Source organism: Stegodyphus dumicola, chromosome 7 (assembly GCF_044657685.1).
Source record: "Stegodyphus dumicola isolate Sdum_Otavi_A_Nest chromosome 7, ASM4465768v1".
Classification (NCBI taxonomy): domain Eukaryota; kingdom Metazoa; phylum Arthropoda; class Arachnida; order Araneae; family Eresidae; genus Stegodyphus; species Stegodyphus dumicola.
This window is the reverse complement of record NC_140774.1, coordinates 142313934-142327598: the sequence shown is the minus strand read 5'-3', so window position 1 is coordinate 142327598 and position 13665 is coordinate 142313934. Positions and strand designations below refer to the sequence as shown.

At 31.8% G+C, this 13665-nt stretch overlaps 1 protein-coding gene across 1 annotated transcript in view; it reads right to left on the bottom strand.

Annotated features, from left to right (window-relative positions):
- The window catches only part of how (protein held out wings), a 71802-nt gene extending 62665 nt beyond the window's left edge, over positions 1–9137 (bottom strand). The window contains exon 1 of the mRNA XM_035355760.2: positions 8819–9137. Within this exon, the coding sequence (XP_035211651.1) occupies positions 8819–8945 (127 nt within the window). The 5' untranslated portion in view covers positions 8946–9137. The remainder of the gene's footprint in view (positions 1–8818) is intronic.
- Positions 9138–13665: the final 4528 nt, after the last annotated feature.

Genomic DNA, 13665 nt, shown 5'->3' with positions numbered 1-13665 from the left:
ACTTTACAGAAGTTCTAAATAAAGGTCAGTCGGTTGAAATTCATATTTTCAGTGATGCGTCAGTAGTGGCATATGGAGCAGTGGCATATTTTAGATATAAGAATGAGAGAGGAGAGGTATGTACGTCGTTTATAATGTCAAAGAGTAGGATAGCTCCGTTAAAAAAGTTGTCCCTCCCTAGGTTGGAATTGATGGGGGCTGTAGTTGCAGCTAGGTTAGGGAAATATTTATGGAAAATGTTTCAGGATTTGGTAGATAGGTTAGTTCTGTGGACGGACTCCGAAATTTGCTTGTGGTGGATAAAGGGGTCAGCGCATGAGTGGAAGCAGTTCGTGTCGAATAGAGTTGCAGAAATACAAGACTGTACCTCGCCTGATAAGTGGAAATATTGTCCAGGGTCGGAAAACCCAGCAGATAAATTAACTCGTGGTGAAACAGCAAATGCATTGGTGAAAGATAATAACTGGTGGCATGGTCCATCGTGGTTGAAAGATTCTGAAGATCAATGGCCTGAGCAGAAGTTTAAAGTAGAAACTGATTCTCAAAATTTGGAACGTTTAAGCACTTATGTTCAGGTGACTATTCCAGAAGAAGAAAATGCGTTAGACATTACCAAATTCAGCAGTCTCGAAAAATTGTTGAGAGTTACAGCTTGGGTAAAGCGGTTTGTCGCTAAGCTAAGAAAACGTGCCTGTGAAGAAGGTCCTCTTACTGTATTGGAGATCCAAGAAGCTGAGGAGTACTGGATAAAACAAGTACAGAGAGCGAATTACTTTTCGGATATTCAACGACTAGAGAGGAATAATCTAATAACACCAGATTCTAAGCTTTACAGTTTAGCACCATATCTGGACAGTAGAGGTATTTTGCGTGTCAGAGGTCGTTTGGAACAAGCAGAATTAATAGATGACGAAAAACATCCCATTATTCTGCCCAAAACGAAGTTCACCAAACTAGTGATATTTAGTGAACACATAAAAGTATTCCATTCAGGAGTCATGGCAACACTGTCCAAAGTCAGAAATAAATTTTGGATACCTAAAGGAAGACAAGTAGTAAAGAAAGTTATTAACGCTTGCCTGGTGTGTAAAAAGTTTGCAGTGAAGCCCGCCAAACAGTTAACGGGTCAGTTACCCAGAGATCGTGTAGTCCAATGTAATCCTTTCACAGTTGTAGGCATCGACTTAACGGGAGCAGTTACTATTAGAGAAAAAGCGGATAACCACAAAAAGGTGTACATAGCCTTATTTACATACGCCGTAACTCGTGCTGTACACATTGAAGTGGTTTCAGATATGTCAGCAAAAAGTTTCATTTTTTCATTACGACGTTTTTTAGCAAGAAGAGGGAGCTGCAAAGTGATTTATTCAGATAATGCCAAGAATTTCCGCAGCACATGTGAAATAATTAAAGGATTTAAAAGAATCAAAGCAGATCCAAGTGTGAGTGATTTCTTGACATCCAAAGAGGTAACATGGAAATTCATACCTGAGCGTTCCCCATGGTGGGGAGGGTTCTGGGAGCGTTTGATGAGAAGCATCAAGGAACCTCTGAAGAAAATCTTAGAGAGAGCATTACTGACTTTCGAAGAGCTCTCTACAATATTAACTGAACTCGAGTGTGTGCTAAATAATAGACCTCTAACATATGAGAGCAACGAGCTGGGTGAACCTCGCCCGCTCACATCTTCACAGTTTTTATTGCCAGGACGTGGTACATTTAACTTTCCCGAGCATTTCTTGGAAATTTTTAACAAGGTATCCGACAAAGAGACTTTAACCAGGAGGAAGCTTTACCAATCTAAGCTCTTAAAATTAACATGGATCAAGTGGAAAGAGCAATATTTACTCCATCTTAGAAGTGCGCATAACTTTGCTAATCCTAAAACTGAGCGGAACCTTAAGACTGGAGACGTTGTGTTGGTAGAAGGACCAAAACAATCCAAAATACTTTGGGACATGGGTGTAATTGAAAACGTGATTATAGGAAGAGATGGACATGTTCGAGCGTGCCTCGTTCGCACGCCCAAAGGACAATTCAGAAGATCGATCCAGATGTTATATCCTTTCGAGATTTAATTTAGAACTTTTGATATTATTGAGTTTTATTATATTATTAATTATTATGTTCATTTGTGGCTTTGATATATACTAGTATAGATTATTCTTTTATATTATTCATTTATATATGTCATACCATTTAGTATTAATCCATTATTAATTAATGTTGATATTGTTATGTAAGTAAGTTTGTGTACTCTTATTAAAGAGTACAGGTGGGGAGTGATGTAGAAAAAAAGAGATAGAGGGCGCTGCGCCGCCCGTATGTTTAGCTAATTAAGAGTTTCGGGAGAGAGGGTTGAGAGGTTGATGAGAGTGACATAAACTAGATACTCTGTAATCTGTATATAATATTTGTACATAGTCTTCTCTTCATTAAATAGATTTAGTTAAAGGAAAGTGTCTTTGTTTGGCCAATAGAACACAAGAACCACCGATAAAGAAGATGTAAGTAAGTTATTACATACAACAGATGCAAAGTATGTAATGTAGCTTTACATCATGGTTGTAATCAAGCTTTTCATGCTTGAATCTTTCAAATGAAATAATCTGTATTTGTAAAAGAAATATAATGTATATTTTAATATTAAATTAATTACAAGTAAAGTGATTTGTAGATTTATAAAACATTATCCAGCTAAAAAGTAATTCAGTGCTCCGGTCAAAGGAAACATTGCACGAGTACAATCCTATTCACTAAACATCCGTAGTATTATTCCGCTGACGCTGCATGAACGCAACACTCACTTTTTCAACAGGTAAGAGCATTTTTTTATTTTCAATGTAAATTTATGTTATAAATGCTTAATTTAATATTTGTTGTTATTTTCATGAGAAAAGAAACACTCCTTGTAGTTTTGGCGGTTAATGGGTTAACAAATTTTCGCTCGTGTTTTGATTTTGTGAGTACATTGCTGATAAGCTTTTTCTTTATTTATACTGGGTAATATTAATTAACTTTTATAGGTAAATACTGGTATACATTAGGTATAAATATGGTAAATTAGATATAAATATTGGTTACTACTCTGCAAACGAGTATGAAAGTTTGATGTTAACCGTATCGACAATGCAAAACGATATTCCCCGATTTGGTTTTAAAAAGCTTAGAAAAATTTTAAAAGCTGTGAGAAAGAAAAAAAAAAAAATTGTAAATTCTAAAAACCAAGATGGCATTATTTATAAATCAGGGGAATTTTAAGTTTACAAACTGATTAAAAGTAGGTATTCGAGTGTTTGAATTCTTTAAATGAGTTTATCTCATTTTTAATGCTAACAAGAAACACGATATCTTTAAAAATTAGGACTGAAATGTTATGCAATTTGGTACACATGTTTAGAACACTTCGTGCAAGGAGATAAGACTATTTACTAATGGATAAATGCATTTTTTATAAAGTAATTATGTGTTAGATGAGTTTTAATAAGAAAATATGCTTTTTCTTTGTTATATTACACATTCTGGTTCAAAAATATTTTAAATAACTCCCTAGCTTTAAAATAATAGTCTGCCTCCTTGAGAATATCTTTATGACGGGTTTGCATTTTTTGCATTTTACAAAATATTCGAAAGTATACTTTTTTAACACAGTGTTTCTAATTTATTGTAAATACTGCTTTTTTTGGGGGAGGGGGCTTATTTTCTTACATTACTCCAAAAATACAAAATTAAATAACATATCACAAAAATGCAAAATTAACATAATTCATTAAATAACTCAGATTAATTGCTTTAAACCCAAATTAAATGCAGAAACTTAAAAATTTAAAAAAAAAAAAAAAAAAGTGTTCGAAGGTATACAGCCCCCTTTTAAGCCTCTTTATCATATAAAATGGTTTTAAACAGAATATTACCAAGAGAACATACTTACAATATTGGTACAACTCTAATATACGCCCTAATTTCACCAAATGTGGCGATATGTGTTCTGCGCTGGTTTTTGGCACAATTGTGTGTTCTATGGCAACCCTGTTGATGTTGGCAGTGCATGATAGAAGTAGGGATTTGTGATTTTATTTATTTGTGAACCATAGTATAAATTTTCTGGATAGTGTGTCTGGCTGTCATGTAAATACGATAGTGATTACGTGGCGGCATGTTAAAGGCGGTATGAAATTTATATTTCTGCTATTTGAAAATGCATTAATTCATGGTAAGTGCATTTTATTTTATCCTGGTTCTTATTTTGTAGAATGTTATGTTCATTGGTTCTTTAGTATGAATTTCTGTCGTTATTGTTGTTTTTTTAAATTGTTTGAAATTTATTTTAGTTTATTTTGTTGTTTAGTGTCTAGACTGTACAATTCGTAGATGTTTTTTAAAGTTGAAACAGAACGCTGTGTACATGGTATTATTTGAAATTTATTGTTGTTATGTTATTTTAATAAAGCGAGGAGTGCGTAGATCGTAGATTCCTTCCTTGCCTAAATTGTGCAATTCGTAGAATTTTTTTTAAGTTTAAACAGGATGCTGTGTACATGGTATTCTTTGAAATTTATTGTTGTTATGTTAATTTATTAAAGCGAGGTGTGCGTAGTTTGTAGATTCGTTCGTTGCCTACATTGTGCAATTCGTAGACGTTTTTTTAAGTTAAAACATGTCGCCGTGTACATGGAGTCTTGTCAAATATTTTTGGTTAGAAACTCTACGTTTTTGCTATCTAAATTTTTTGTTTTTGTTTCGGATTTTTAGCTAAATTGTGTGTTCAAAACGTAGCTTTTGCATGTGCGAAAACCACGTTTTTGGAGACATTTTAGGCTAAAAGTTCAAAATGTAGACAAAAAATTTAGATAGTAATATGGCAGCATGAAGTTTCTCGCCAAAAATATTTGGCGACTTGAAGACTCATATCAGAGCAGTTTCACAATATTTAATATAAAATTAGTACTCATTGCATGCGGCAGTAATACCTTAAAAAGAAAAAATTGCTGCCCTCACATACAAAAGGAAAATATAAAACATTATAAAATTTTTATATCTGTACTAATTTTTCTTTTTTCAAGAAAAATAATTATTTTCTAACATTCTTCAGATGTTCAAAAAAGAGAGAATGGCTTTATTTCCTTAAATACTTATAGCTGATATACTTCACACAAACTGCTTAAAATATAACACAGAATTCAATGAAAATAGTGCAACGGATGAAAACAATGCTAAGCCATTTTCAAGTGCTATTATGGTTTCTACACAGAAAAAATTCCAATTAATAAAAAATACTAGAATTTTTTCTTATTAACAAGAGTTTGATTTAATCCAGAAAATAGAAATACTCAAGAACAAATTCATAATGTGTTATTATTTACATCATTACCGACGTAAATACTGGCTTTATTAGAATTACTTTCAAGAGATAATTAGTTACGTATGTTAAAAACTTGGTAGTATTCATAACACAAGCTGCTTAAAACATGATGATAAATTAACAGAGAAAATATAAAAATGAGAAAAGTGAAGAATCACCAACTTGAAAATAACAAGTCAAAGAATTGCACAAACTTGGTATCCATGTACACATCGACACTTAAAAACATCAGACAATTGAACAAACTTCGGCATTGTGCACTCCCTTGACTTCATCCATGTATACATCAATAAAGATCGGGAATAAGTGGACGATTCTGCATTTCACCAAAAAATATTTTTAAAAATAAAACACATTTTGAATACTAGACCTTGTGATAAATGTTTCAAGTAGCAAAGAAAAAAAATTAAGTTTTACTTTGGTGATAAAAGCAGTTGAACCCAGAAGTTTTAGAACAGGTGCAGACAACATGCTATTAAAAGAAACCGAGAGAAATTTTATTTGAAATTAAAATAAGGGATTTATTTGAAATTAAAATAAGGGATTTTCAAGATATTTGAGAAGCCCTTTTTCAACTCTCAACAGTATATTACAGAAGATTCAGGTTTTTATGAAAATTTCAAACACTTAACTTTCAGGAAAACCAATACCTTTTTTAAAGAAATAAGTTATTATTAATTTCTGATTAGATTTCGGCACCAGTGACGATTTCTGGGTTTCATTTCTTATTTATCAAAAAACACAGTTAACTCTTAGAAAGACAACAATGGCAGATAAACTTTTCTTTTGAAGGTGGTTGGTTGCCTTAAATAAAATTATATTTAACTATGCTTTCAGAGCTACTAGTCATTTTAAGGCACCAGGGCTCACTAGTGTCTGAGCAGTCGCTGACCACTGGTACTTCAGTCCGAGGTTTGAATCCTGTGAACATTTTTGCGATTTTTCCCCATGTGTAACATTCATACGAGCCAGTTTAAGTCTTCTACGAAAGTATCCCTCTGCTTAGGCAGATAGCCTTCAATGCTTTGCAATAATAACAAAAACCAAACATTCTAAAAGGTGGTCACCATGAAAGATTTCTCGGTACTTTTCCGTTTCGCCGGCGCAAATCTCGCCAAGCAGACTTTATTGGCGACAACATACAGTATACACATAAAAAATATTAAAAAAAATGTTAGTTCTAAGAATTTTTTTTTTTTTTTTGAAGGCGTAAACATTTTAATATCGCTTAAAATTTTATAAAAAGCCAATAAATAAAGACAATAAATTTGTAAAAAGACATTAATTTAAGAATTTACTACGCTTTCATGGTTCAACATCCTGATTCGCCGGTTTATATCACGTGACCCCAAGCGATCTCATCTCACGTAAACTACTCTACAAAAATCTAATGCTCTCAGTAATTATCTACATTAATTTCAAGTTAAATCTTAATTTAGAACACAAGTTTAAATGCAAGAAATATTTCAATTCGTACGAATAGCTTACTCAGAAATTATTTAAAACTGCAGTGCTTTACTTCGCTATTCATTCTCGTTAGAATTGATGAATTTAAACCTTGACTTTACCTTTTCTATATTTTCGGCTTCGGGTAAGCGCTGTGATTGCATCCTAATTGACTTAATTACCGAAAATGGCCTTAGACATAAAACTGAACTATCTGATAAAAATGCTATGTAATTATATGCCAGTATTGAAAGAAACAATCAATCTGATAAGAAAAAGCTGCGACTTGTTTTGAAAATGAGGCTTAAAAGGTTACCAGCGAGAATATTACGTTTGGCATCGGTTGTACCATTATTGGCGACTTTATCGCTTGCGCCGGCAAAACGGAAAAGTACCGATTTCTCTAAACTTTCTTTCTTGTACGTTTTTAGATTATAATATTACATATTCTGCTTTTGCATCAAATTCAGTTTGTTTTTTACATCATTTTTTGTACAAGGGTTAAAAAATTTAAAGCTTATTTTCTTTACACCATATACAGAACCACTATATATATAATTCACATTGGCAGTAGCTCAATTTAACAAAAAGCAAAAATTACAGAATAATCACATTTAGCAGAAGTGAGGAGGGGAAGCAAAAAACGGGCTATATTTCTGAATTTGCATCTACAGAAAACCTACAACCACTGAGGATACACAGTCACATTTTTTGAAATTTTTCTTATGTTACTTTCAAACTCAACAATCAAAGCGAACAAAAGTATATAACTAACAATAATAGCTGCGCCGCGTTTCACGTAGCTAAACTTTAAATGCGGCTGTCTTAGTCGAGCTAACTTTTCGTCCCATTTCTAACTTAACAGAAATTTCCATCAAAAAACTTTCAAAACAGTGGCATTTCTTCCTAAATATATATTCTTTAAACATTTAATGATAATACAGTAACCATACATTTGAAAATCTATTTACTTGCATCTTCAGACCAACTTAGTTTTATGACATTATTTACTTAAATGTTCAGATAAAGATCATACTTTGAAGATGTATTTACTATTATACTATAACTACAAGTAATTTCTAAAAGGTTTCCAGACAGATATGTTTTAATAATGAGTTCCTTGCAAAAAATTGCTACAGCCAATATTTTAAAATAGCATTCCAAAATAAAATTTCTAGGAAACGCGTTTTTGAAATTCTGTACTTTTTTAATTAGGGGGAACACTGACAATTTTTTTAAATATAAAGATACAGTTGCGACTTTTACGGAATTAACACTTAAACCGCATAAAATGTGACTATTACCACTAACTCCTTCACAAAAATTTATCTTTTTTTTACTCAGAGATCACAATTTAAATGATTTACCAGTTGATGAGAAACTACAGCAGCACAACCTACCAACCGAAAAAAAGAAAAAGTAGTTCCACGGAAAGCTGCACGAATATGAAAAGTATCGGAATGAAGCTTGACTACATTCAATGTTTCAACTGAGTAAGTTACGAAAACGATATAATTTCCTTCGAGTTCGACTTGTCAAATACGAAAGGTGTGTTTTTTTTTAAGAATAGCATCAGCAAAATTTACACCTACTATAAAAAGATAGTCCATTTCAGTATGCTAAATTAACCTCCGTAAACGACAGTACGATAATACCCTGGATCTGGATACCAAATTCCAACTCAGTAGGACATTGCAATGTTTATGAATGTCGCATAAGGAAACTGATGAGCAAAGGTAATATAATAACTGATGTCAGGACATCCCCAAACATAAAAATGGCGTCAACCATTTCAAGCACGTGATGGTATGCATGTCTGAAGTTATTTCATAGGGCAAATAAACATAACTACATGCTCTTATTTGTATGTAGTTAGAGGCCTAAATTTCTTAAATTTTAAAAATTACTACGGGAATTCATCGCTCCACCCACACACTAAAAATTACAGAATTACTAAATGAAATTCAACGAAACAAAACTCGAATGAAAATAATTTCATGAAGTACTCACCGTCATCCAGTAATCGTTCAAGATGCAAAAATACATTAGGAAAAGCTGCGAGCTGTTTTTTATCCTTAAGTAGCTGCGCTAAGTAGTCTGCTGTGTTCTGAGTATTGTTATTAGCAGTTTCTCCCATTTTTTCAAACAAAAATGGTTATCCTAAACAAGAAATTGTTCGTAAATATATCCACAAAAACTTTCAAACTCAACAATCAAAGCGAACAAAAGTATATAACTAACAATAATAGGTGCGCCGCGTTTCACGTAGCTAAACTTTAAATGCGGCTGTCTTAGTCGAGCTAACTTTTCGTCCCGTTTCTAACTTAACAGAAGTAACGCTAATGCGCAGGCGCAGAATGTGGGCAATTCCAAAACGGCGTGGGGTGTATTTTTCGTAGGCATCAAGTTTAGCCTCGAGCACAGAATGAGCGTTGGTCTCGACGCTATCGTACGCGTGGGTTTTTTCAGTTATGTAACTGGATTTTATTGACTTTAGAAGTGAGAAAAATGAATGAATAACAAATGCAGAATAATTCTGAAATATAGAGCGTATAAGTAACAGTTTTTAATTGTGCGAAATGGAGTTTTTTATAACAAATATGGTTAAGAAGTAGAAATGTGAATAGAAACTTGGCAAAGTTTATTTTCATTTCACGAATAATTTTAATTTGTTGTTAAAAGTCGCATTTTTTAGTTTTTCAGCTTTCTTAAGCATTCCTTTGATTGTTTTAAAACATGCTCATTTGTTTGTCTGAGTTGAAAACTATTATTTATTGTCAAAGTCTGGGAAGGATAATAGATAATATTTTTAACTAAAAGCTTTTGTAAAAAACTAATTTAACTGATTCTAAATTAACGTTCTATTTTTTATAGTTAATGAGGAGTCAAATCTTATTTAAATTACGTTTATTTAAAGCTTTCTTTGAAGTAGAACTTGTCTCGGGTAATAAATGATGCAGTATTATAGTGTAATAAGTAAGTATTTATATCAAAGCGATAGGTATGTTTAAGGGTAAATATTTACTTCAGATCTTTGAACCCGTTGCTCTACTGGATTTGGTTTCTCTCTAGTTTATTGCGCGTTATGCTTTTACATGCAATTGAATATTTCAGATATTCACAAACAGAATGAAAAACTTTATTTATTTGAAGGACACTATCTGATTGTGTCACATTTTTGCTTTAAAATACAAATAATTAAAATAACAGTAAATTTTTATTAATTCTTTTATTAACTTTCTAAGTATTTTAAGAAGCGTACTTTGAAAATAAATAATTAAAATAATAGCATAGTTTTGTTAATTCCTTTATTAACTTGCAAAATATTTTAAGAAGCAAAAATATTTTTAACAAGAGAACAATTGTTTATAAATAAGCTCATGAAGCTTATGGAGTAAAATTGTGCAGTTTTATTAACATTAAAATAGTTCGAAATAAATCACTATTTAAGTAAAAATAAAAAAAAAAAAAAACTGGCCACAAGATTTGTGGCTTAATTGCCTGATTTTCTGAGATTTACGTATTAAGATTTTATTTTGACTGGCATTCCTTTTTGGAATGTCATTGGGTTTGCTTAGTGCAGCCACTTGCCCTGGAGATGGTTAACTTGTAGAGACATTAGGTATATTTTTGGTAGCAGGAAAGATTTAAAAAAAAAAAAAAAAAAAAAAATAGCAACCGCCTTCGCCGGGAAATGTACCACGGACCTCTGGAATAACGGTCCAGCGTGCAGAACCACTACACCACGAAAGCACGCTAGGAAACCGGTAGAAATACCTTATATACTCCCCTTTTTAAAGGGCGACTGGGGTTTTTAGGGGACCCAGTCGCCAAATCTTGGGTGTAGAGAATCCTCATCCAACACCCTTTTAGTTCGGGTGCGACATTAGGTATATTTTTGGCAGTAGGAAAGATGAAAAATAGCAACCGCCTTCGCCGGGAATCGAACCACGAACTTCTGGAATACCGGCCCAGCTTGCAGAACCACTACACTACGAAGGCACGCTAGGAAAGTGGAAAAAATACCTTATAAACTTAGCTGTTAAATATCAATAATTTTAAATTGAGCATATCTTTAGAATTCCCGATACGCAGTCTCACGCGCTGGAGATAAAATTGTTTTTTCTGTACAATGTTGCCATTTCTCGCTTTGAAATCGTTTACTTTTAATCAAAAATTCGTTGAAGTGTTACAAAATATGAAATCGATAATGAAACAAATTCAAATTCCACATGCCCATATTCTATGAAAGATTATGTTAGTCAAAATTTGATGGCTCTGTGTACCGTTTTTTTACCACAATGCGAGAAACATATATATATTTATGCAGATTCTTCATTATTTAATTTCCTTAGATATAATACAGAGCGATAATATTTAGTGGCAACGATTTGAAAAGTGATACAGCCTTTTAAAAGTTTCAACGCAAAATCCCAAAACGAAAGCAATATGTTCTTCAGGGCAAATGGCCCCTTTGGACTAAAAAGATACTGATCTATTTCAAAGTGATAAATAAGATTAAAAAAAAAACAGTAATTTGAAAAAAAAAAAAAAAAGACTTAATGTTTGCGTTTTATTATTTGCATTTCTTTTTGCTGAAAAATAAGTATTTTTGTTCTTATTTCAGGATAATTCCTTTTAGAATTTTTAATTGCTAATTTCTAAAGGTACCACTTTATTGGTATTCCTTTTTGGACATTCTTCACTCTTTACTTTTGGTTTTGACTTTTACCCTTGCCTGCATGAATGACGAAACACGAACTGAATGATTGGAGAGTTAGGTTTGGAGGCAACTTCCCCTTGATAAGTCTGTCTCCTGCCTGCTCATTGCTAAATTGGTGAATTTATTTTCATGGTTTGGTTTTGCTCTTGATTTACTTATGCTATCTGAATTTAAATGATATTGTAGATTAGTTCGTAAATTAAATCTTTTATATTTTTGCACTTTTTAAAATTATTTTAACTTTAAACTTGCTTTTTTACGTATATGCATGTTTGTTAAAATTTAAATTTGTTTACATTTAAATAGGAATACTTAAAGTGCATTTTCCTTTCTGAATGAAGGCTTTATACCCAAAATGAGGAAATTCATTTTACTTTAACTGCGTCTTTTAAATTTCAGACATACCAATAAAGATAACATATAACAAAAAGAACTAAAAACAAATCCGAAAGTTTTAAGATTTTATTTCAGACATATCAATAAAGATAACATATAACAAAAAGAACTGAAAAAATCCGAAAGCTTTAAGATTTTATATTAAGCCCAGAGGGGTTTTTTTTAACGTCTTCGCACTTAAACCCTAAAGTTCAATTTAACAGCGATATCACAAAGTATTTAAAAGAGCATATCTTTAGAATTTCCGATATACAATCTCGCGTACTGGAATTTTTTTTTTTTTTTTTTTTTTTTTTTTTTTTTTTTTTCCGTACAGTGTTGGGATTGCTCTGTCTGAAATCCTTGAATTTGTTAACTAAAAATTCTTTAATATTTGACAAATTACGAAATATATAATAAAACAAATTCCAAAATTTGGCTTCCAGATGCCCATATTCGAATAGAGAACTACGTTATTCAAAATTTGATGTCTCTACATACCGTTGTTTTTTCACAGTGCAAGAAACATACATACATCATGCAGATTCTTCATTATTTAATATCTTTTAATATAATTCAGGGCTCTAATATTTGGTGGCAACAGTTTGAAAAGTTAACCTACATTTATAGTGAACCGACGCAAAATGCCAAAACGAAATTAATAGCCCTTCTGGGCTACTAAACACCTGCTGTCTATATGTTAAATGCATAGCACTATAAGTCTCTTTTGTTGAATAAACTAATAGTTAACTTATTAGGATTTAATTTACAATGAACAGCTGAAAGAAATTAATAGTCGAATTCAGCGGTAAAAGAGAAGCATAACCAAACTCGGTTAAATGAGGTCACATAGTTGGAAAAAATGATTCAATGAAAGGAACGGCCAATAGAAAGAGCATGATTAAAAAAAAAAAAATCTGTATTATCTCGAAGCAAGTTTTAACAACACAGCTCTTTCGACAGATACCTGTTGAATATGTATAGAAAAAAAAAATCAAATGAAATCGAAAAACTGAAATTTCTTCAAATTTTAAAATAGCTTGTTTCAGGATGAACTGAGAATTTTTAACCAATAATTTTGTAACCATTTAATTTTGACTGTGTACAAATATTTGATGGTAAAATGAGCTAAATCAGAATTCTTTTTTGCCATTTTTATCGATAGAAGTATTTCTATCGATAGGAACCCTCAGTGTAATTATCTTCAGAACAACCAATGCATCGCTACAGTTTTCTGCAAATTTGAAAAGGAATGTCTATCGAAATATCACCGAATTATAATTCCTACACTGAGGTTCCAAGTTCCGCTGGATACGCAATTGTGGGTTTCCACCCAGAAATATTAATTAAAGTTTAACGAAAAATGTCCTGACTAAAGCAATGAATAAAATTCCATGTAAACAAATTTTCATAATTCTTCAGACGAAATATTTTTATATACGCTAAAAAATGAAAAACTGGAAAAGTTACTAAACTTTAAAGATTTTTAATTTAGGGATTAATATATATTTACTAAAAATCATAATATATGCAAAATAAATATCAAAATTAAATGTACTGAAATTTAGACAAAGATATATAATTCAGCTGTGTTTAGGGTTCAAGGATTCCTAATAATTTAAATTTACACTTTGTTATGATAAGGTGAGGAATTTTTATGATATGGTGTCTACATTTGTTAAAATGACTTCTTTTCTTCTATAAAAAAAGAGGATGTTATAACAAACTGTAGCTACGTCGAAAGTGACTTAATTTTATA